This window comes from Lipotes vexillifer, unplaced genomic scaffold (assembly GCF_000442215.2).
Source record: "Lipotes vexillifer unplaced genomic scaffold, Lipotes_vexillifer_v1.1 scaffold560, whole genome shotgun sequence".
In the NCBI taxonomy this organism is placed as follows: Eukaryota; Metazoa; Chordata; class Mammalia; order Artiodactyla; family Lipotidae; genus Lipotes; species Lipotes vexillifer.
In genome coordinates, this window is record NW_006792210.1 from 1192779 (window position 1) to 1218244 (window position 25466).

General features: G+C 36.9%; 1 protein-coding gene across 3 annotated transcripts in view; it reads right to left on the reverse strand.

Moving 5' to 3' along the window:
• The window catches only part of WDR44 (WD repeat domain 44), an 82728-nt gene extending 57483 nt beyond the window's left edge, over positions 1–25245 (reverse strand). For 2 of the 3 annotated variants that reach the window (XM_007465459.1, XM_007465460.1), the window contains exons 1-2: positions 24794–24870; positions 1185–1218 (exon numbers count right to left, since the gene is read on the reverse strand). In XM_007465459.1, coding sequence (XP_007465521.1) covers positions 1185–1218; positions 24794–24870 — 111 coding nt within the window. Of the gene's footprint in view, positions 1–1184; positions 1219–24793 lie in introns of all 3 variants that reach the window. The other variant, XM_007465461.1, reaches the window with a different exon arrangement.
• Between the last annotated feature and the right edge of the window lie 221 nt (positions 25246–25466).

A 25466-nucleotide genomic window follows, 5' to 3' on the forward strand; every position in this document is an offset into this window, starting at 1 on the left:
GACTCTCAACCACTGCGCCACCAGGGAAGCCCTCACACTGAGTGAATTTTAACCATGTCCATGAGTTGTTTTTTAAAACGGTTTTATTAAATAGTTAATATAAAAGAATTTTTATAAAATATAATAAAGAATTATGATATAACCTTTCTTAAGTACTCAGTTTAAGAAAAAGAACAGTATTACTATTAGCTTTCAAGTCTCTTGTATGTCCTTCTCCATTTCCATTACATTCTTTCCCCCTGAGAGATGACTGATATCCTAAACTTTGTGTTTATTATTCCCTTGCTATTCTTTATAGTTTTACTATGCTTGTATCTCTGAACAATATATTCTCTAGTTTTGCATGCTTTTGGACTTAATATAAATGGAATCTTCCTACATGTATTTTCCTGTGACTTGTTTTATTTCCCCCACTCAACACCATGGTGCTGAAATTCATCCATGTTATTGTGTACAACTAATTCATTCATAGCCACTGCTACAGAATATTCCATATGAATACACCACAATTTATCAAACAGATCAATATCCAATGTGTATAAATAGAAGGTAGGGACACTGAAACTGAAAAAAAAATACAGCATGTTTGAGATTATACATACATATGTACAGACGTACACACAAACACAACCATACACAAACATAGACATATAGTATATATTCTATTTGATGTAAATAGTTCTGTTTGGTGATATTCTTGTATTTAAAATGGTGCTCATTGGCATAATGTCTCAATATCAAACTTCTTTGCTTGAATATAAGGCTAGGATTGATTTTTATATATAATTATGATACCAATACATGTGCCCATAAGAAGTATACAAGTGTTTTGGTTACTCCATATTTCTGTCATGCAAGTATTACTTTTTCAATTAAAAACACACATACACACAAATACAAGTATTTTATAGTGTTCTTTTATTCTAAAAATTGTAAACCAAATAAAAATTAGCAGAAATCTAAAAAATACTTATAGTCCCTTCCTTACAGTACAATATTTAATTAGGTATTTCTAGAGTACCTAATCACACCTAGAGTAAGATACAATGATAATATTACTTAGCAAAAAATAAGTAATAGAAAGCCAAAGCAGAAAATGAAGAATTACATAAAAGAGAAAAATGAATGAAAATTGTATACAATTTGTAGAAATATACTTATCACTTTCAGAAAGCACAACTCACCTTTAATGTTGAAATCACAACCTTTCCTGGAGCCCTGTTCAAAAATAAAGCAAGAAAGTGTTGAATAGTGGAGATGAGAAGGGAAATACTTCTACACACTCATTAAAGACAAGCCCATATTTTTAAAAACATTTACAGAAGATGTAGAAACCATAAAAAAGTAAAGAAGAAAATTAAAGTGACCCATAGTCTTACAACCAAGAGATTTGAGTTTGTATCTTTTGTCTTCCTAGATATATAACACTATAATTAGCATTAATGTGAATAAAATTTTGTACTCTTCCATGATAAATTTCTTTAAAATAAATTTCTCTAGAAGTGGAATTGCAGGTCAAAAGTATACACACTTTTCAGCATTTTGAGAAACTCTCAAATTGCCCTCCAGAACAGTTGTACCAATTTAAATACACTCCCATTGCTCTGAGTCCCTGTTTCTTGCCAAAAATGAGTGTTATTTTTAAATGTTTACAAATTTGATAGGCAATATATCTTATTGCTGTCTTAATTTGTGCTTCTTTGATTTACAGTATGGATGAAAAGTTTCATATGCATTAGACATTTACGTTACTTTTAAAGAGAGATAACCTATTTTTGTTTGCAGCTTTTTTTTTTTTAAACTGGAGCAAAACTCTATTCTTAAATACAGAGTGCTCTAGATATAATAATTTTAAAAAGTAACTTTTCACCAATTATTTTCACACATCCCCTTACATTTTTCTTCGAATAGGAACAATTTGATATCTGCTTCTAAGCACAAGGAGAGACATACCCTTACAGCCGCTTATCAGGGTTATGCAGTAAGAAGCTTTTAAATGATTCATATGCCATTCCTAAATTTTTTAAATGCAGTGATCACAGATGATACAACTTTGTGTTGAAAGGCGCCTTCAAGATCATCTAGTCATAGCGCCTCTTTTTACAGATAAAGAAACCAAGGTGCTGAGAGATTAAGTGACTTTCCCCAAAGTCACAAATTAAGTTAGGGGCAGATCCAAGAGAAGCATCGAGTCTTACTCCCATGCTCTTCATGTGCCAAATTGAGTAATCCTTGACCTCTAATCAAAACAGTGTGATAAAAAAAAATTACTTTTGCCATTCAACAGAAAATCAACCCCTTTATTCAACAAACATTTATGGAACATCTACCATGTACCAGGGACTAGAGATAGGAAGATGATTAAGACACTATCCCAGTTTAGGGGTTTTTTAAAGCTTGTTTAAAAAACAAAAAAGGTAGCTGTATAAAATAGTGCCTGCCCACTTAATTGCAGTGCCTGGACGATATAATTTCATGTTAATAAAGGACAATTTCCAGGAATGAAAATTTTAATAGCCGCAATAACTTGGTTTCCCTGGCAAACATATACTGCTCTGTAACAAAATCCTGTTTATCCGGAGGTGACTAGGACCAAGGTTATTCCAATTTTAAAAAAAGGAATAAATATTTCACAAAAAGGATGTGTAAAATAATACAAGTACACTCAATAACAAAAATTTAAAAAACAAAAACAAAAAACCTTGAAGAGACTCAAATTTCCATATGGCACATATTCTGAATGTCAATCAAGAAAAAAAAATCACCTGCCACAGAGGTGTAGTGACAAGAGGAAATAAGATGTTTTTCAAAAAACTTAAGCCCCATATGAGGTACAGAAGGCAAGAAAAAGAAAATCTGCCTTCCCCATGACCCCCACTTTGAAAAATCTGATCAGGTTTTTTAGCTGTCCAAAAAACAGAATAGGGAGCCACATTTATCTCTTGTATGTAACTGGTTTCATAAAGAGCTGATTATTCACAGGATCTAAGTTATAGACCAACTGTTGACACACATGGAAATAGTCCAGATTGGTTCTGGTGGGGCTTTACATACAGCTGTGTACAAACTATAAAGAGTAATTTATTACTTCCTTTTGAGAGCCAAGGGAATGCAGTGAAAAGAACATGTGCAGATAGATCTTGCTTGAATGCCGCTTCTGCCATTTACCCTATGTGTGATCTTGATCAATTCATTTAATTTGCCCAAGCCTCAATCTCCTCCTTTGGAAAAGGGGTAAAAACATCTACACTTCATAGGACTACTATAAGGATTAAGTGAGAGAGCACATGGGCACACACAATAAGCTGTAGTTTCCTCAGCAGCTTTGAATTGCTCCATTGAAACTCACAAATAATGAGTGCACCAAGTTTCTCCAAGGGACTTTGTCAGTAGTGGGAAGCCTGAGACCAATTTCTGGATACAGGAAAGATACCCTACAGCCCGTAAAGCTCCAGGCTACTTAACAACAGGGAACATGAAAAACACCAGATTATACTGAGCTGGTGATTAAAATGGGATCCTGCTTGCATTTTGTGATGTCATTAAACAAAAAACTAATAACAAAAGCCACTCATGTTCAAAACATAATTTAAATGTTACAAAGTTGTTAAGGTCTTGGTAGGTAGTAAAACATTTCATAGCTTCCTCCAGTCTGATTAAGCCTAAAATTGTCTTTAACAGGGTAGTCTTTAAGACTGGAATTTTTTGTGATACATTTTTTCATCCATTTATAGAACATTAGCATCTAGTAAAAAGTGAAAGCATATTTATAACTTGCAAAGTTGGCTAAAACGATTTGTATCATGTGCCAAAATGAGAAAACAACAATTCATTTCACCATAATAAATAGTAAGTCATTATTTAGTATTCCCACAGGAAATGTTCTTAATAGGGGCCTTGTAATAATAATTATACAATGGCCATCATAATAAGCATGTGCCAAAAATGTGCTAAGACTTGACTTGCTTTTGCTTCTTTAGTCCTCACAACTTTCCAATGAGGTAGTTATATTACCTTCCCTATTTTACACAACAAAAAAACTTGAGGCTTGGGTCAGATGAGGTAATTTATTTATTTATTTATTTATTTTAACATCTTTATTGGGGTATAATTGCTTTACAATGGTGTGTTAGTTTCTGCTTTATAACAGAGTGAGTCAGTTATACATATATATATGTTCCCATATCTCTTCCCCAGATGAGGTAATTTAAATTGCACTGCTAGTGAATAACTGGGCCAGAATTTGACCCTAGGCAGTCTGGCTCTAGGGTCCACTCTCTCAACTACATTGCAATATTGCCTCTTTTCTGTGTAAGGTCTTAAAAGATGACGGTTATGAGAATATTCTAAGCGGTGCTATGAATGAACACCAAAGTAAAGGTAATTAGCGCTGCTTCTTGAGTTGTACTAAACTAATTAAGTCAAAGGCTTGAATCCTGATCTGCCTTTAACAACTACAATTAATGCCTAATTGATTTAGCACTGCTAGGAAATAAAATAATGAAATGTTCCATATATAAAACTGCCAGAGAGATGAAGCCTCTCTTTGAGTGCCAAACTTCTCAAAGTGTTCTAAGTACTTCTGAATTTCAAATTTCAAAAGCAGCTTGTAAATAAGTACATTATAGGCTAAGCCTTGCCGTTTCAGTAACCTTTCCCTTGAAAATACCTTCTTAAACAAAGGATATACAATTTTCCCTTTCTTACTGACTCAGAGTAATTATCGTGCTCAAATACTACACTATATTTTAATACAGTAATGCCCTCCACGGACCCTAAGGTACAGGGGATTTATTTGCCTTCACACTACAGGACCCTAGGCTACTATGCTTGGAATGTCTGTGTTTTATAGTTTTGCATCTCCCTCCTCAATAGAAGTGGTCACTTCTTATAGCTGGTCATGTGCCTGCCTTTAAAAGCTTTCTTCCCCCTTCCCTTCTAATTTTTGCTTCTAGTCTGCATCGAGCTGGGAAACCCGGTTTTTAAAACTGGAATTGTATGGTAAAGGAAGAATCCAGAGCTTCTGAGGGTCTCCGCAGACAACCACTCAACTCTTCTCCGTAACTCAGTCTCTAACTTCAAAGTAGAGATAATAACATACTATTTCAGAGTGATTATGTGCCTAAAGAAAATAGCTATTCATGTTGGAGTTTGGGGACAGGAGAAATAGGGGACTAGGTCAAGAAAATTAAGTTCTACTCTTGGCTTTCCCAACCAACTAGGGGCAAGACCTTTAAGCAAGGGTTTTCAGAGTTTCTGTAATTTTAGGAAAGTTTATTTTAAGACCCTTCATTAGTTTGGGAGTGAAGATGTAATTTTTATACCATGATTAATGATCTAAATTTTATACCTCTGACTTCCCTTAAATTTGAGATATATTATAGGAAACATGGACATAATCCAGCGCACACACACACATCCAGAAATGTCCGGTAATACTCTGATACATCTAGTTTACTAGAAAAATTCTTTCAAAATTTTCTGTAGATACTAAATATTAGATTCCTCCTGTTCAAAGGTTAGGGTCAGTAATTTTTCCCATAAAAAGCCCACATTTTTCCCATAAAAAGCACATAAAATAACTTTTATTACACCCCACACAAGTGAGAGATCTGTAAGAAAACTGAAGTTAACAGGTAGATATATTTAAGTATTGGTAGTTAATCTCACTTTAACAAAACCTTTACAAACCAAAATCAGAACTTCAAAAGTTCAATTTTCATTTCAAAAGTTTTTATTATAGGATATTTTAAAATCAAATATTTTTGACACATTTAAATATATGATTAACAAAGCTTCATTGAAATAAGAAATGTGCTTCTTACAAAGCTGAACAAAAATATAACTTTAATGGGAGAAACTTCCTTCATCACCTAATAGCATAAAAAAAACCTTTCAACATATTCATACTAATTAAAAATGCAGTAAATCTTTGATTTTGCAGCATAGTTTCTGAAATTGAAGACAATGTCTATCAATGATATTATTAAACTTAAACATGAAAAACAATTTCTGAAACAGCTCCAAAATAAAGTCTAAGTTAAACAAGTACTGGTATTCTACTAAAAAACAAACAAAAACCCACATGGCTTATAGAACAAATACTTATTTTTAGTGTGGTTTGCACTCAGGTTTTGAATATAAAAGCAATTTTAAGGTTAGTATTTCAGCAACTTATACAGATAGAATATTTTAATTCATTATATCCTGTTTTCTATAAGAAAGTTATTTTCATGCACTCGCTATGTTGAGTTTATACTAACGAACCTCATCTTTGAGTATAAAATAATGTGTGACTGAAGCTTTCTCCGGTCCCTGTCCATTTAGCATTTTAATTATAGTAGTTTTCCTTTTGCATCTAGGGTATTTGTGTTCAGTACCAATGCACTTTAGTATCTACGCAACATTCATTATTTTTAAAATGTTACATGGCATCAAAACATTGCTCTGGTCACTTTGCAGGGCAGTATAGGAATTATTTTTTCTTTTATAAACTCTGACCTGATCCAGTGATAACTTTCAGACACCTAAGGTAAAATTTCATTAGAATAAGGTCATTACTTCCAAAGGTAGGTGCTAACCACTGGGATTTGGATCTGATGACAATAATTACAGCTTATCCAAAAGTTGCTCACTAAGTTTCCAGAGGAAGCAAAATGTCAAATCCTTTATAAACTCTGACATAATAATACTGCATTCAATACAATTTCAGTGAAAGGTAAAAATATGCAAGCGATGCAACATTTTATTAATAACCCTCTTAGCTTGAGTTTGGAACTTGCTAAACCTGACTCTCTAATTTAGTAATGTTGAGAACAGTATTCATTTACTTAATAGAAATAAAATCAATCCAACAGAAGACGCATAGCAGTAGGCTATTTTTAAGAGATTTTGATGCAACATAACTGTGGGTTTTCTGTCACAGGTGTTAGAAGTGAGCATTCTACCTAATGATGTTACCTAGTGTTAAAAAGAAATTTACAGTAATTTTTTACAAAGTCCTAAAAGGATTTTTAAAAAAATCAGTAGGAAGGGAATATATTTTTTTTTTCATGTTTGAAGGAAGTAAGAATAATTTAGACCAACTATCTCATTTTACATGTGAGGAAAATAAGGCCAAAGAAGGTTAAATTAATCCATTCATTCAACATTTACCTACTGCTTACCTCGTACCAGCACAGTGCCAGGCACTGGGTGTAAAGTAGTGAAAAAAGCAGACGTGGGCCCTGATCTCCTAGAGCCTATGCGAAGATCAAGGGCCTAATAATAATTAGGACCCAAGTCTCTTTGCTGATTCTTGCAACACATGCAGCCTGTCAATTTACCCTAATAAGTCTAATATTCTTTCTTGGCTTCACATGGGTAGGTAGCTGGTCAAATGAAACTGGCCATTTATTAAAGCCTTACTTATCTAGGAGTGCCACCACAAATTCTCCAGGGAAGGCTTGGGGAGGGGGTCCCAAAGACTGAAAGGGCACCATGACACCAATCTCGAAGTAGAAGGGCTGTAAGTTTAGCTACATAGTAAAAGAACATGAGCTGGGATCAGGAGACCTGAGTTTTAGTTCTGAATCTGCTAGTAACAATGTATGTGACCATAAAAAATATTTTGGGGGAGTTTTTCCAACTTTTAATTATGGCTATTTCAAACATGTACAAAATTGGGAGAATAATATTATCAACCCACATGTACAACATGTTGACCATGGTCAATAGTGATCAATATCAATATCCCTCTCTCCACTCCCCTGCCAGATTATTTTGAAGCAAATCTCAGGAACTATTTCATTTTTACCCATAAAAATTTCAGTACATATCTAAAACATAACCACAACACTATTATCAAATTTAACAATTCCCTATTATACACAGTCAACATTCATATTTCCCAGATTGTCTCAATTTTTTTTTTTTTTTACAGTTGGTCCATTTCAATCAGTATCCAAATAAGGTCCATGTGCTATAATCAGTTGATATGTCTCTTTGAATCAGTAGGTTTCCTTTCATTTTTTTTATTTCTTGCAGTTCATGTGTTGAGGAACTAGGCTGTTCATTCTGAAGAGGATTTTTTAGGGCAGTGAAACTAATGTGTATGATACTATAATGATGGACACATGCCATTAGGCAGTTGTCCAAAACCATAGAATCTACAACACCAAAAGTGAACCCTAAGGTAAACTATGGACTTTGGGTGATTATGGATGTGTCAATGTAGGTTCATCAATTGTAACAAATGTATCACTCTGGTGGGGGACGTTGATAATGGGGGAGGCTATACATGTGTGTGGGGAAGGGGTATATGGGAAGTCTCTGTACCTTCCTCTCAATTTTGTTGTGAACCTAAAACTGCTCTTAAAAAAAGTCTTAAACAAAGACACTAGGTTGTTCATCCCCTAGAATTTCTCATTGTCTGAATTTCGTTGATTGCATCTCCATGGTGACATGTCAAAAGAAGTATTTTAAAGGAGAACATGCAGAAGAGATCCGAGGGATGGAATGGGCACACATCCAAGGAAAAGTACAAAAACCTATAAGAACAGTATCAGAAAAGACTGGTGCTCAAAATGTGCGCGGATTTAAAAAAATACCAGAGACAGAGTTTTTCATTATTTTAATTTATACTCAGAACAACAAAAAGAAACTGCAGTCTGCCTATATGTGGATGAATAATATAAAGTAAAAGCCTGCATCAATTCTTTTTTTTTTCCAATTAAGATTACTGATAGTTAAACCAGAAAGGGAAAAACAAATTACAGAATGAGGAAATTGAATCCCAGAGCATTCAAGGAGATAAAAGTACCTAGCTACTGTAAATGATTTCAGTTCTCCTGTCCCAAATTACATCCCAGCATACTCTGAGAATTTATATAGAGTTCAATCTCTAAAACCTCTGAAGAATCAGAGAGATGCAAGAGGATGTTAAGGAAAACTCTGGTAGTCAACACTGGAAAGTAGGTAGATGCAAAAAACTATGAACATTCACTTGATGTCAATGCCAAGCAAAATTCTTAAACACATTGTGAAATGGTTTAAGGGCCCTAGGCGTGGGGAAAGGATACTCATTTAAGAGTCAGTAAGCACTCACAGAAAGCCAAACATGCAAGATTAACCTAATTTCTTTTTGATAGGGTTACTGGCCTAGAATATAAAGGGAATACTGTACACACACAAAAAAATCTGGATTTACACACTAAATTTTATAATTCTCTCATGATATCCTTTTAGACAACAAAGAGATGTAGGCTAGAATACACTTAGGTGGGTTTGTAACTGGTTGAACATTACTCAAGGTGTGATTAATGGATCAATGAAAAACCATAAGGAAATACTAATTTTTATTGTACTCTATCCTACTTGATGTTCTGTCCCACTTGACATTTGAATGTCTTGAATGAGGAAACTGATGGTATATCTACCAAATTTACAATTGGCACAAAGTTGGAGGGATAAGGAATATACTGGCTGACAGTATCCAAAAATATTTTAACAAGATAGAAGGATGGGCCAAATCTTAACAGAATGTAATGTAATAGGGATAAGTGTAAAATGCATGATTGGGGAGATATGACTTAACAACAAATCATGTGGAAACATTTAGGTATTTTTGTTGATTGCTCAGACAGTAAAGGCTGTGATATGACTACTGAAAGAGCTAGTGTGATCTTAGGCTGAATTAACAGAACTATTATGTCCAGGTCAAGGGGAGTGGTAAATTCTACTCTACTTCCCACTGACAGATAAGAGCACGCTTTAGAATATTGTGCATCATTGGGATACATTTTAAAAGAGACACTGAAAAAACAGAACATATCCAAAAGACAGAAACCAATTTGGTGAATGTTCCAGAAACTGAGCAGAATGATATAAAGAACTAAGGATGGCTAACCCAGAGAAGAGAGAAATGAACGCCTCTTTACCTTTTGGATTTTGGATTTATTTTGGAAAGTACAAGCAGTGAAACTTTGCATATAGGCTAATATTTTCACTGAAGCCTATGTTTTAACTTTTAAACTGTTATTCTATATTTGATATGTACAAGAGTATAATGTAGCATATACATGTAATTATGAAGCACAACAAATAAAATGAACTGTGACTCACTAGGTCACCTGAGAATGAGAACAGCATCAAGACCAGGGCAGCTACTGTCTGCCCTATTCTGCTGCTTTTGCCTTAGAGGGAACCACTAGCCCAGATTTGACTTATTGTTCCCTTACTTTTTTATTTTTAAAATGCCATGTATCTCTAAACAACATATTGTTAAGTTTTGTTATTTCTGAGCTTTGTTTTCAGGAATGCACTTACAAAGAAAAAAAGAGTTGGACTCTTAAAATTAACATTGCACTCAAAAATCTCGGTATTCCCATCAGAGTAAAAGGCGATCCTTGTCACTGCATACTCAGTTGTATTTAAGTCTCGCAACTGTGCCCATACCTACTAGTCTGCTTTTGCTTCTCCCCCACCTAGGGTTGCCAGATTTAGCAAACATAAATATAGGCTGCTCAGTTAAATTCCAATTTCAGATAAACAACAAATCTATTTTTAGTATGTTTATCTGAAATTGGGATTTAACTGGGAGTCCTGTATTTTATCTGGCGACTCTACCCTACCCCTAAAATAATTAGGTGGACAATTAATTCTATGATCTGTTCGTGTGTGATAAAGGGACAAAGTGGGAGGAATTGTATGGCCAATGTCATTGTATAAATATTAATCTAAGTATTCAACAGCATTCACTGACTGGGGAAAAAAATTGCACATGTGTGAATTTACTCAAAGCTTTTCCAGACAATGCATTCAGTGGATATGCCCAAATGCAAATACTGTATATATGCTATTATGTACATTTTTCAAAAACACTCAGTGAAACAGAGTAGTAAGGTCTATTAACAGCTTCATAATTTTGGCTTAGATTGAACCCCTCAAAAAAACAAAAACAAGATGGCTACTGTAACAAACTGATAAATCTCTAGATATGTAAACTGACTTATAACCATTATTTATAAAGATATTTATATCATTTGTCTTCGTGTTAAAAATGAAGTTAACCTATATAGGTCAAATAAAGATCAATAGCCAACTTTCTGGATAAATATCAAAATTATGTTGTCATTAAAAATGGATTCGGTTACTGTATTTACAAAGTCATTTTAGGACACTTCACTTTATAAACGCGATATCAGAAATATTTCAGATACGTTCTTTTTCAATTAAAAAAACTGATGAGCTTTCTACAATAGGAGGTAGAACTTGCTTTTCAATTGTCTCAACATCCTCCCACAACCTGAAGCACTAATGGCTCCTCAATTTGAATGGCAGTCAATACAAGTGTGTATTAAGAACCCGTACAGATTATAGATTCCCCAAATAGAAGCCAGTTGCATTCCCTTGCCTGTCTTACTGCAAAACCCACATTTTGAAATCAGGTATAAACATGGCTGACTACTGTAATAGTCTAACTTGGTTTTTCAGAGCTTCAGCGAGTGGTTTCTCTCCAGGCAATCATTGAATCATCTTTTCCATCTTCATCACTCATGCACTATGGCTTTAGGGTAATCAGTGCTTAAGTCTACTTTAAAAAAGAACACTGAATTTCTGTAGTTTCAAAGAGTCAGATCCCATAAGCCATCCTACCTCCAGTTTCTCACCCTTTAGCTATAGACAGATCCTTCTGTCTTTTGGGTTTGGTGTTTCTCTTACCTCTTACCTGAGGGTTATCTGAAAAACAAACAAACACAACCTGTAAGCCTTCTGAGAACAGGGTGGAAGTAATGTGCAGACTAAACCTACATTTGCCACCTGCTTCACAGTCAACTAAACAAGTAGGAACTCAAAGACCCACTACACAAAATATAAGAGTGATCTCACATTTAACATTTCCATTTCCAGACTACTCATTATACCGGGCGAAAAGAATATACCAAAACAATTGGGCAACACACAGAAAAATGGACTAACAAGGTCTTCTTTTCTTTTTTTGTCAGTAAGAGGACTCACATTTTAGGTTCTGAGGAAAAAAAGATGGTTGGCTCTGAAGAAGCCTCTTGTCAGGTTGCAAAATTCCTGACAGACTCCTAAGGAGGTAAAAAAGAGTAATGACATGGAAGGAGGAAGCACAGAGTGAGTCAGCTGGAATAAAGCTGGTGGCTTGGCAATCATTTTTCTTATAGAAAGTGACTACCAAGGGCTTAACAGAGAATTGTCCTATAGCTTGATTTTGTTTTTATCCACCTCTTTTTGCCTTTGCCATCAGGAAACTATAAAAGTAAGATAAGCTTAAGCAGTACATCAACAAACTGAATCAAGCAGAGCAAAGAACAGCTTGCCTGTACAAAGGTTTGGGATTCTAAGGTCCTTAAGGTGAACAGGAGGTGAGCTCAGATAAGGCCCTAGCTAGTCATTAAAATAAGCAGGTAATTAAAGGGTTTTGATTTCTAAAGCCCAGCAAACTGAAATAGGAAGATCTGATGGCAAACTAAGACCAACACAAAAGTGCTAAGTCTAAACTAGTAATCAGAAAGGTTTTCTGGTGCTCACAAAACACTGACATGAGGATTTCTTCCCCCACTTAGGCCAGGCAGGAAAACAACAAAAAGCAAAAATCAAAAACAGAACCAAACCTCAGGTTGAAGAAAAATTAAGAACAGTTCAAATTTAGAGAATAAGATACCATTTTATTTTTTAAATCTTGCTCTAGGTGCATAATTTTTAAAAATTTGGTATGCAGCATCATTCATTGGAATTAAGATGTATATATTGATACGTATATATCATTAATGAATGTATTTATTAATTAGTTACATTGTTATGGCAAGTTTTACTAGATTACATGCTAAGCATAAAACCCCCCACAGAAGGGGGTTTCCCTTGATACATGGCAATACTGGTTTATTAACAAGATTAACAAAAAATGGAGAATATAGTTATGACAGTTATCTAATAGGGAATTAACTGAATCCTCAAGATGTGAATTACTACTTTTATTATCCTTTGAAAGACCATTTTAGGTTTTAAATACTATGAAAGCCAAGAAGAAGAATATGTCTAAAATACCTAATGACTATTTTACCATTGATATTAATAGAAATAGATGGAGAGAAAATTTGGCACAATGGCTCTATGTTTTCTCAATATAGGTTTTGTGGCAACATTTTTAAGTGATCTATAATGAAATCAAAGGAAACTTTATAATGAAATATAATTCTAGTCATATAGAAAGTAATTAAAACTTAAAGTAGAACTTAAGCAGCTTTATCTTGTCTAAAATGACAAGCTGATTTTTCCAAACTGATTTATGTAATTCATGTAGTTTTACGCCATATTCCTGAAAGAATAGCTTGATAATCTATTTATTGACAAAATAAACAGAAAAATATATCAGTTCCCTGGGCCTACTCAAGAATTCTAAACTAAAAACATTCTACCCTGCACGTTTACAATCATTCAATAAATACCCACATTCAAGCAGTAACTCCAGGGTAGGGCAGCTATATCACAATGTCCCAATTTGTCAAAGTGGGTTAGATGAAAGTCACATCTATTAATGATTTAAAATAATTTCTAGTAAAATCGCAACAGAAACAGATAACTAAATTTATGACTGTCTGGAAAAGTCAATACTAATGCAATTATGCTAAATCACTTTGTAACTTACTTTTTAAAAAGTAAACAAGATGTTGGGCTACAGTCCACTTTACAGAAGCTTTATCAAGTTAACGTGCTAATATGATTTTGTAAGTTATCTAAAACATCCAATGGTGTACTAATCTTTTTTTAAAATTTCTATTATTTTTGGCTGCATTGGATCTTTGTTGCTGCCTGTGGACTCTCTCTAGTTGTGGCGAGAGGGAGCTACTCTTTGTTGTGGTACACGGGCTTCTCATGGCGGTGGCTTCTCTTGATGCGGAGCACGGGCGCTAGGCACATGGGCTTCAGTAGTTGCAGCACACAGGCCCTAGAGCGTGCGGGATTCAGCAGTTGCAGCGTGTAGGCTCAGTAGTTGCGGCGCCCGCACCGGCTTCAGTAGTTGTAACTCAGGGGCTCTAGAGTGCAGGCTCAGTAGTTGTGGCGCACGGCCTTAGCTGCTCCACGGCATGTGGGATCTTTCTGGACCAGGGATTGAACCTGTGTCCCATGTATAGGCAGGTAGGTTCTTAACCACTGCGCCACCAAGGGAGAAACTGTCACAACCCCCCTTTTTAAAAAATTTAAATAAATCAATTCTATTATCAATGAACTGATTATTCAGACTTTGAGATTCTTTGCTTTTCTCTTTTTGAGTTCACTACTTATCACCAAAGATGGGCAGAGGAACAAAAATTCAAACTAAACCATTTATTTTGTTTTTTAAATTACAGAAAAAAAATTACTGTTATCTCTGATAAAAGGTTTGATGGGAAAGGAAGTTGTAAACTAATGACTGAACTGAGGTTTTGGTGTAACTGGTAACATTTAATTATTCATGTTCTCCCTCAATATCATGAATAATAGAAAATTGGACATATTTCAGTAATTAAGTACTTTAGGTTATAAATTCTACTTCTATGCTTTATGTATCTGAATTTCTACTTCTGCATTCTTTAACATGTATTAAAAACTTCATAAATATTCTAGAAAAATCTCAAATTACCCAGAATGCTTACCTACATAAAACAATCTGTAGGCCAAGTTTATTATTAAAGAGATTATTCATCCTTATTTACATCTTAAATAGTAATTACTGAGAATGTAATTTTTCTAATTAGCTACTAGGAATGTATTTTTCCCATTAATTTGATAGCCAAAAGAGGTCTGATTAGCTGGAAAATATTAAAAACTCCCACATGCATTCATTGTGACTGCTAGAAAATACCTTTGAAGGGGAAGGGAAAAAAAATAAAGAAACATTGTGTTTCTAAACAACTGACAACAATCTACAAAACAATTACGGAAAAAAAAAATCTGTGCTCAAGACTTTTTGATGAGGCACAGAAGCCCAAGTCAGCAGTGTCTCACATCTTGAGGGGTTTTTCCCTTAGGAACAAAGAACATACCCTTTGAAATGCAGTTAGCAGTGTCTGGGATTCCAGCTCTTTCAGTAGCAAGGTCATTTTCTGACATAGCTATCGTACCATAATCAATTCCGTCAAAGCTTCAAAAGAAAAGCATAAAAAATACCGCTTTTTGTTGTTTTCAACAGTGAATTATGCATACCCAAATGGCAGGAGAGTCAGCCTCATCATTCTAATAATTCACATTTAAAATATAACATCGAAAAATGTTTATAGTTTAGAAAAGTAAAGTGGGAGGAACCTAATGTTTTACATCTCCATTCAAAACCATCATCTAATTACCACAAATTAGTGAAATTCCACTTTTGCTGGCTGACCCCCATTTATGCTGAGCTGTTTTTTTATTTGCAAAATTAGCATAATAACTGCCCTACCTAGCTCACAAAAATCGTCCTATCTTACAGAATTGCAGGATAAATCAGAAGAGATAATGTAAATAAAAGTACTTTGAAAATGAATGCCCAACATTAATCGAGAGTATGGCATTACCATTCTTTGCATGTTTAACAACATGCAGTACTATATTATTTCTTTCTTATTGGGAATACATTCATTCCTGGAAAAAAGAAAGTTGGTAACAAGGAATTGATATGACTGCAGGATAACTGGCAACACTTCCCAAGGCTTCACTGTTAACACTTAATATTTACTGAGTACAGGATGTCCCCAAGTTATAAAGGTCCCATAAATCCAAACCACTGTCCTTGTCTCAGCCCCCTCCATTTCTTCCCTTCACTCTTATAGGAACTGTATAGGGATGGGGGAAGGGAGTGAAGATTTCAGAGAACCAGGAAGTTCAAAAGTAGAAGAAATTGTGAAGAGAAGTGGAACACCATAGAGCATCGTATCGCCTCCTAAACCTTTTGTAGCTGCTACACATCAACTGCAGACACCTCCTCTCTACGCTGGGAAGTAAGGCAAAGGTTAAAAGTCAACAACCAGGAGGTATGACCTGGGATAAAAATAGGCATAGTAAAGTTCACTTAAAGGAAAAAAGACTGATCTCAGTCATTAGCCTTAATCTCTAAAGCCAATCCAATAAAGATAAAATACCAATTGCAAAATACTGACAAACCCACTCACTTTCACTCACAAAGGTACTAGTTTTATCAAACTACCTATTCATTCCGCTCACCTATCTTCTGCTAATCCAATGACCTACCCCACCTGTGACACTAACCAATCCCACTTACCAATGCATCTGCTATATCCAATTTAACCTCCCACTTAGCAATGCATCCGCTATATCCAATTTAACCAATCTTTCCCTTATTCCTTCCCAAAGACCCACTCATTCATTATATTTCATCCATCACTGTTCCTTCTCAGTTGTAAGGAACAGCAAGTCATTATGCTGGGGAATCTCTGTACTAATGTCCTTGAGGTAAGCTAGGAAGGAGAAAGCTGGGGGTGAATGGGGTGGAACCTTCAAACCACCTGCCATTTGGGTAGATAGGTATATTTTAAAATAATGATTTTTTAAAAAAACACACAAATTGTTAATAGTACTGCTAATAACTAGAAAGATAATTTCCTCAGTCTCCCAATTTAAATAAAGACTTGCAGGAACAAATTTAAAAGAGGATTATGGACATTAAGTTCATCCATGGCTAGTCTTTCCAGTTCAAGAGCAATGCCAGAAAGAAACACTCCTACCTCTTCTCTTGAGCCTACTTAGTAACCAGGATGCCTGCTTCTGAGAAAGTGGGTTTGAATACAGTTCTATATTCTATTTATTGGTCCTCTAGAGAGCTTGACCTGTGGTTCATAAGAATGCCCATGGTTCAATGAATCTGTACTGGAATAGTCTATTACAATTAGTAGTGAGTGGTCAAGTAGGTTTTAAACAGGTATGGGTTGCTCTGTACAGGCTGCCTACTGGAAAACATTGTTAAAGTTTTCTGTCAGTAGTTTCCAAAACTTTTATGCTTCATCCTTGGCCCTTTTTGAAAAAAATTTTATCCTCCCCTCCCCCTTCTTTTTAAAAATTTTAAGGATTAGGATCCTGTGGATAAAGTAAAATCTTTTCTGCTCTTAAGCCTATTTATACAATGAAAATAAAGTTCTCCTTGGGGCATCATCAGAATTTGGTAGCCAGAGTTCTGAATAGTATAAACTAATATTAAAATGAAACCATTCAAATATGATTTAAATAAAAATTCAAGCCAGGAAATTTTAATTTAATCATTTCACAAACTTACAAGCTCACTACATAATATTCTAATTCAGAAAGACAAACACTTTTTGAAAAGTACACACAATATCTTAAGAGAACTCTACTTTGATATATATATTTTTTAAATGCTTAACCAAATGTGGTTTCACTTTTTATGTCTTTTAAGACTGCTATAAATCAATTTACAAATATGTAAGAACTATCCTTGCCCGAACCATGTGCTCCAGCTCGAGGTTTGGTAAAACAAAACAGACTGAGTTCCTGGCGAAACATGGCATAAAATGCAGAGAGCGGATCCAATATCTTCTTACCTGCCTTTTAGACAGGGATAGCCAACATAGCCCAACTTGCATCTCTCCAGCCGCCCCCACCAGGAGGCATCAGCAGCACTCCCCAAGAGAACGTCCTGTGGTGACAGAACATTCTAGATCTGTGCTGCCCAAAGCAGTAGCTGTAACAATTACTTACATTACAATTGTGTACAGAAACGGATACCAATATTGGCTAAATGACTAAAAGATTAACCACCTCAGTTAAACTGAGATTAATTATGCATATTTAGAAGTTATTACTATACCATACAATATTAACAAGCATGAGCACCAAAAACAAACATTAACACAAACACTAATATATAAACTACCAGTTTATATATCCTAAATATTTCTTCAACATCCTTATTTTTAGCAAAACATATTTATAACTTAAAACTATTTTAGTTGTTTGAATTCTGAAGTTTTTAAGAGATAAAAAAATAGAAGGACACGGGCTTCCCTGGTGGCGCAGTGGTTGAGAGTCCACCTGCCGATGCAGGGGACACTGGTTCATGCCCCGGTCCGGGAAGATCCCACATGCCGCAGAGCAGCTGGGCCTGTGAGCCATGGCTGCTAAGCCTGCGTGTCCGGAGCCTGTGCTCCACAACGGGAGAGGCCACAACAGTGAGAGGCCCGCGTATTGCAAAAAAAAAAAAAATAGAAGGACATAATAAAGACCCATACAACTATGCAGTCTTTACCTTTCTTTTCCCGTTTATTCAAAGGCTGCAAAAGAAAGATAACCTTTCCTATTAAATTTCTAAACTGTTTTCTCAAATTAGAATGAAAGGTCCAAACATTCTTTCTACAACCTACAGAAATCATTTTTGTTAGAGGCCAGATTATTTATTTGGTAGTTGCTGATGAATCAAGGTACTTTTAAGTCACTTCACATTTGCATATATTTCTTAAATGGTCACTCTTGATCTTGAAGTTTATTCTAGCTGATATGACAAATGGATGGCCACTGGATGCCAGTGATGTAATGCATTCAGTCTTCAAGACAATGACTAACAAGGGAACTGAGAAAATTAGTATGAGAAAAATGTTGCCTAAACATGTTCCTGTTAAATTCTGTATGTTTAAAATGTTTGGAGACAAAAAGGTTTTGTGGACTTAAAACCAACTGACACTAATGGAATGCCAAGCTGTAAACTGCCAGACAGCTGCGGTTGGTAATAAAATGCTAAGACCTGAAGAGCTTTAGCAGAACCTGATTATATGGTAATCCTAGTATCTGAGAAGGCAAAAGAGCTAGAAGAATAACTGATAGGTTGGTTGCTATAGTAACCAAGATAAATTTGTATACTGAATGGGGAAAAACATTGGGGTTGCCATCAGGTATGAGGCCCACATTATGTCTTATGTGCTTTTTCCACAATCTTGAATCACGAGATGACAGACTAACACAAAGACTGCTCAGTTTGAAATAAGAGAATAGATAAGGTTCCGCTCTGAAGAGTAAGGAAAGCACCCAATTAAAGGTTTAGCTTGTTAGCAGAATAATATCTGACAGCTAGGGGGGAATAAACCTTGTCAAAGTTTGTAGAAATTAGCTTAGCTCTGGGTAGAAAACAAATGTAGGTTAACTATCAATTCAGGTTAAATACCTACAATTTTTATTACTTTAAATTTTGTTTGAGGTAATTCTTATAGGCTATTAATCTCTTACAGAAAGGGTTGTTGAATTCACTGTGTAGGCATGTACCTAAAACAATGCTAAATAGTATGATTTGTCTGGTCTCAGTTACCCATGCCCCAGAAGCTGCCTTAGAACCTGATCTCTCTATCTTGGCTGCTGGGGCTACCTTCACCACCTACTCCATCTCCATCACCTCCTCCACCACCACCACCACCACCACTCCTTTCCTCCATACCCCAGGAAGTAATTACCAGAACTGCAGGCAGAGTGTGAGGAGGAAACAAACAGCCTCTTCAAGGTGCTTGCCCGGCAAATTCACCTGACTTTGTCAAAATCAAAACAATGAACCAAAGAGAACACATGGATTGTCATGTAATGTAAAGGTTATACAAGTCTCAAACATCAACAATTAGAAGTTATTTTTTGTTCTGTAGGATCACCACTGAATGGTCAACATCCTAAATCTAGGTTTTTAAGATTTTTAAAGATCAAATTTTATCTACCCTATTTTATGAAGTAGGTTATCATAAGAACAGAATAAAGTTTTCCGTTTACAGGAGTTTGTACAGATTCAAATTGAGCCCCCAAATTGCAGTACTGGTTCAGACTGTCCCACCTCGATGGGTCACCAAACTGACAGTTTGAGGCCACTAAATTTAGAGCTTGAATTTACTAATTAATATGCAGAAGGTTCCCCCCCACACTTCTATATGATGCTACATGGGTGTGATAAAACAGCATATGTAAATATATTTCTATCATCCACAAAGCCAAGAGCAATCAAATATAATCCATGATTAAATACAATTTATGCTTAAGTGCCAAACCATGAACAGCCATTTTTAAGGACTCTTTCCTTAAGTAACCCATAGCACACAAATACCTTTTTAATTGAAACGTATCACTTTTCAATTCAGAGAGAAATGTTTCTGATGCCTAAGTGAGAAGCTGAGTTTTCAGCAAAGGCAGCTATGCAAGTTTTTATTTTTCAGACCAAACAATTCTTTGGGGCAGTTTGATCTCAGTTCTCATAACTTAAAAGTCAAGATTTTGTCATTACTCCAATCTAAAATAATATACTGTGACTCCAGGGAGATCAGCTCCGTGCTTTGTGACCACCTAGAGGGGTGGGATAGGGAAGGTGGGAGGGAGGGAGACACAAGAGGGAAGAGATATGGGGATATATGTATATGTATAACTGATTCACTTTGTTAAAAGCAGAAACTAACACACCATTGTAAAGCAATTATACTCCAATAAAGATGTTAAAATAAATAAATAAATAAAATAATATACTGTGACTGACACTAACAAAACAAAACAAATAACCATCCCTGTTCTTAGATTAGCTATTCTGTCACCGTTTTTCATCCTGACTTGGAGAAAATTAGTGGACAAAAGTTAGGATCCTAGAACAGTCCACGTCCTCTGACAGAAAGGCATGAAAGAAACAGAATCATGGTAGATAGCAGTTGACCATCTTAGGAGTCCCACTAACAGGGTAAGTGCCAGAAACCTACAGCAGGGATACCTGGTAACACTTTCCCTCCTTCTGCAGACAAGGCATCACGGTATAAATGAAGAATCAGGAGACCTGGGTTCTAGTTCTGAACTTGCCCCTAATCAGCGATGCGTCACTTCCCCTGTCTGAGCCTAGGTTTCTCTTTCAGTTAAATGGAAGGGCTGGGCTAAATGATCTCCTGTCCCTTCCTACTCTAAAAATGTTACCATTCTAGCCTTCCTTCCAAGGCCTTTTTAATTGAAACTTGTATCAATTTTCAATTCAGAGAGAAATGTTTCTGATGCCTAAGTGAGAAGCTGAGTTTTCAACAAAGGCAGCTATGCAACTTTTTACTTTTCAGACCAAACAATTCTTTGGGGCAGTTTGATCTCAGTTCTCACAACTTAAAAATCAAGATTTTGTCATTACTCCAATCTAAAATAATATACTGTGACTCCAGGGAGATCAGCTCAGTGCTTTGTGAGCACCTAGAGGGGTGGGATAGGGAGGGTGGGAGGGAGGGAGACGCAAGAGGGAAGAGATATGGGGATATATGTATATGTATAGCTGATTACAAGTATAGCCAAAATACAAATATTCTGGTTGCCAACACAAAAATAAAGAATGCTCAAAATGTCACATTTAATTTTATGTTTCAGTGCTAGCCTTTAGTAGGTGTATGTATAATCCACACAAATTAGCAGGAACATTCATTTCATATATAATTTATCCAGTAAATATTTAATTTCAAATCTACGGATCTCGAATCATGTACCCAATACCATCCAGTCTGTTAAACTCTCCTCGAATTAAAGATGAGGAAATGAAATGACTCATAGTCCAGGGCTTTTTTCTACTTATACCAAACTTCCTCCTCCCTTTCCTGCTTTATCAAAAGACAGCACGATAGCAGAAAAGAACTCTAGACTGTGAAACTGATCTGGATTCTAGTCCTAACTTTGCCATTAGTTTGCTGTGATACCTTGGACAAGTCAGTTTACTTTTTCCAGGCTTTGGCTTTCACAACATTTTACATGAAGGAGTTTAACTAGATGTCCCTTCCAGCTGTAACATGCTATGATCTTATAACATTCCTATCTGACAAAACAAGATACACATTCTTGAAAGAGAAAGTGGGAATTTCTAGCCAAGAGAACTGAAAAGTTTGTGCTGCTAGTTCTAAATATATGCATCAGTTCAATTTAGCAAGTTGGTCCTAAAGCATTTTACTCCAGCATCTCTTGGAGGAGGTTACCCTGTATAAAACACACACACACACACACACACACACACACACACACACACACACACACAGCACACACCCAGTATGGGGCAGCTATGATGTACTAGAAAAAATACTGGAGTAGGAGTCCGAAGAACTGGTTTCAAATCCCAGCTTTCACTTATAAGCTGTGTCTCCTAGGCCAATTCATTAACCTCTCTGAGCCTAAGGTTTCTCATTAAAACGGAGATAAGAATAAGGAAACCTGACTTAAAATACCAATCAAAATAAAGCATTATAACTGATGTACACTGCAAAGCTGTACAAGTGGAGATGATCTGCCACTGTGTTATAGTAGGGTGCATTTGAATCAAGCCTTTCTATAAACAACTGGGCTTATTTTTAACATTAAATTTGCTTTCAAAGAGTAGAATAACAAAGCTGAAGACACCACTGGAGGGAGAAAAGAAGAAATAAATCAATTTTAGGAAACGGATTGTTTATCTGGATTCTGCTGATTAACAAAACACGAGATAACTCTCAACAGTCTACTCAGTTTACTACAATTTGGTGAAATGGTCTGTGTACTCTAGAACGCGCAATGCAAGGAACATTTCTTAAAGTGCCCAAACTCAGTCTGTTAACCTCTTAGAGTTTGTATGGTATGCTACTCCAAGTGTATCTCAAGGGAGAGAGGCTACTTCTAATGACCAGATATCTAGTGATACCATGTGTTTCCACAAATCAAGATTTCTCACTGCATTTCTGGGTTGTTAGTTACCCAGCCAAGTCTCCTCACAGTACCTTATGCAAAATGACAAAAACTGTCACAAAGGACAGAGGAAATGCTAACGATGCCAACCTTGTGCAGTCCTCCCAGTACTGCTAGTTCTTTTCAGATGCAATTCTCCAGATGAGTCTAATTCTCTTCCAAATCCCCTCACTAACGCAGGATGGAGCTGAAAAATTCACAGACTAACAGTAGTTTTATCCACAGAGCTCAACACTCTCAATATATAGGCAGGTTAGAGTTAAAATCAGAAGGCTGGGTCCCAAGAGATGTTTTTACTTTTCACCTAGCATATCAAAGGATCAAAGTGCTTGAGAAACTATATTATCCCACGAGGGAATAAGTGACTCTATCAATTCTATCAAAATGACTCACTCGGTTTGGATATGTTAAATAACTCCAAGTTCTGCATACTTCCTCCCAAAGTAAGCACTGTGTGAAGTTAAATTTGCTAATCCCAAAAAAGGAAGGGAAGGGAATGAACATTGCAGTTCTTTCTCTGTGCCAGGTACTGGACTACTAGGCAGTTTACACAGGTCCTGATGTAGCTGTCCTTCAAACTTAAATCTGTTATATTCATTGAAAAGGAACAATATTCACATAGCTCTAAATTGATTAAATCATATATGTCGACGGTTATTTCCCTTCCCCCTCCACACACACACACACACACACAAACAACTAAAGGATTAGGTCTCTTATTTAACCTGAATTGACAGTTCATTACTTTAAAGGGAATACCACAAAGACAAAATTTAATTTCAGGGGGCTCCAATGTACTTGGTAATCCAAGTGAATTTTCTATCCTCTAACATCTAGCTATGAACTTGTTTCATATATTGAACTTGAAGGAGATTCAATGCTATCTTAAGATTGGCCATTGCAGCCCCCAAATCCCATAACAGTGATTTGAAGGTTGGTGGAAACACACTCATCAGCGATCTACCAACGTAGAAAGTTCTCTCTGATTTTGTTGCTGTAACTTTTGAGGTATATATTATATATAATACATATTAGGTTTTAGAACCACTTCTAGAATGTACAGATAACATTATTTGCATTAAGATATTTCTTCCACGGGTAAGCTTGCAAATTGAAGGCAGCTGACTCCTGGAACCATATCAGTGACTTCCATTAACATACAAATTTTACCGATTTTCAAGTTCTTATAGCATGAAAATATATTTCACTGCCTCTAGTTCCACACAAGCCCAGTAGAAGAGTTCGGTGAAATCGCTTTAAACATATTCCAACTTTGAAAAGTGGAGGAGTGCGTTAAGTAGAAGTCCCAGGCAAGCGAAGCATTCCAACTACTCTACTTCCTACTCAGAATCTCCCGTATTAATCACCACTAAAACATCTTGCAGAATTAGATAAAGAGCACAAAGCTGTGGCTCTCCTAACCACAGATTACTCAGCACTTGTTTGTATCTCTGTAGTCGGTTGTGCACATTTATGTCCGGCTACCCTTTTAAGACCGCATTCTCCCTAATGGCAAAGGACCTTGTCTTCGATTTCCTTTGCCTCACGGCAAGGTGCTATTTTACTAAAACACCGTGGATCTAGAGTACATCACCTAGAGGACTTGCCTAAGTAAACACCCAATCTTCCCCCCCACCCCGCGCTCCGCTCCTTTTCTTTCTGTGCAACGAAGAAGGCAAAATAGGGAGAGGTACAGTCACCTCTGAAACGAATAGCTAAGTTAGCGGCAAAAGAAAAAAAAACTGGGCACTGTAATTTCTCCTGTTGCTGCTCCTTTAAACTATGGCCCCCAAGGCTAAAGCGGATGTTTCCAAAGTAAGCTCTGAACCCCACAAATACAAATCTCCGGCTCTCAGGTTCGTAAACTGTCCCACCTCTTAGAAAGCTGGACAAGACAAGAAAGGAACCCCTGGGGCCGTTCACCTGGGAAAAGAGGAGGGTTTGCCCGAAGTGGCCAATCGCCCTCCCCCGACTCTCTCTTAAGTGCCCGAGGGAGGCGGAGAGGAGCAGCGGTGGCGGACACAGCGGGCCCTGGGAGGGGTGTAGGGGGGGAAGGCACGGGGGAAGCCAGGGGACGGGGACGCCCGGCTTGTGGGCCATGGCTCCGGTTACTTACCCTACAGGGTAGCCGCCCCCTAGGTGCACATCTTCAGGGGCGTCAAAGAATTCCTCGGTGTCGCTTTCCGACGCCATTTATAAGACACACCCGCGGGTGAGGGAGCCGGCGCCGCCTGGAGGGAGGGTGACTCTCGTCTCCTCCTCGTCGTCCTCCACCCGTGGGGAGGCCGTGGGGAGTTGGGTCCCGGGGGAGGATGAGGAGGGAGCAGACGATCTGAAGTGAGGAGCCGGACAGTGGCAGGGGGCCGCCGGCAGCTGCCGGACTGAGGGAATGACCAGCAGTGCGGCCGCCTGAAGAGGCGCCGGTGGGTTCAGGGACTGTTGCTGCCGCCGCTCCCGGCGATAGGTGTACGAGGAGAGCGAGAGAAGAGACGGTGGCTCTCCTCAGTCGGGGAGGGGGGGCACGCCGACTACAGCAGCTCCAATTTCTCCCGCAGCTGCAATTACAGCAGCTGGGAAAGCTAGTTGCCCGCAAAATACGGACGCTCACCAACCCTCGCGAGATTTCAGGAGAGGCCAGTAAGGCGTGGGCGGGGCGAAGAGGAGGCGGGGGCGGTTCCTGGGAAGCAGCGCTCAGATTTCTTGTACTCGAAAAGCCTATCAAAACGGCGCAAGCGCGTTGAGGGCGTTCGGTGAGGGCCGGAAGTAGCGGGGAAGGGTGGTGAAGAGCG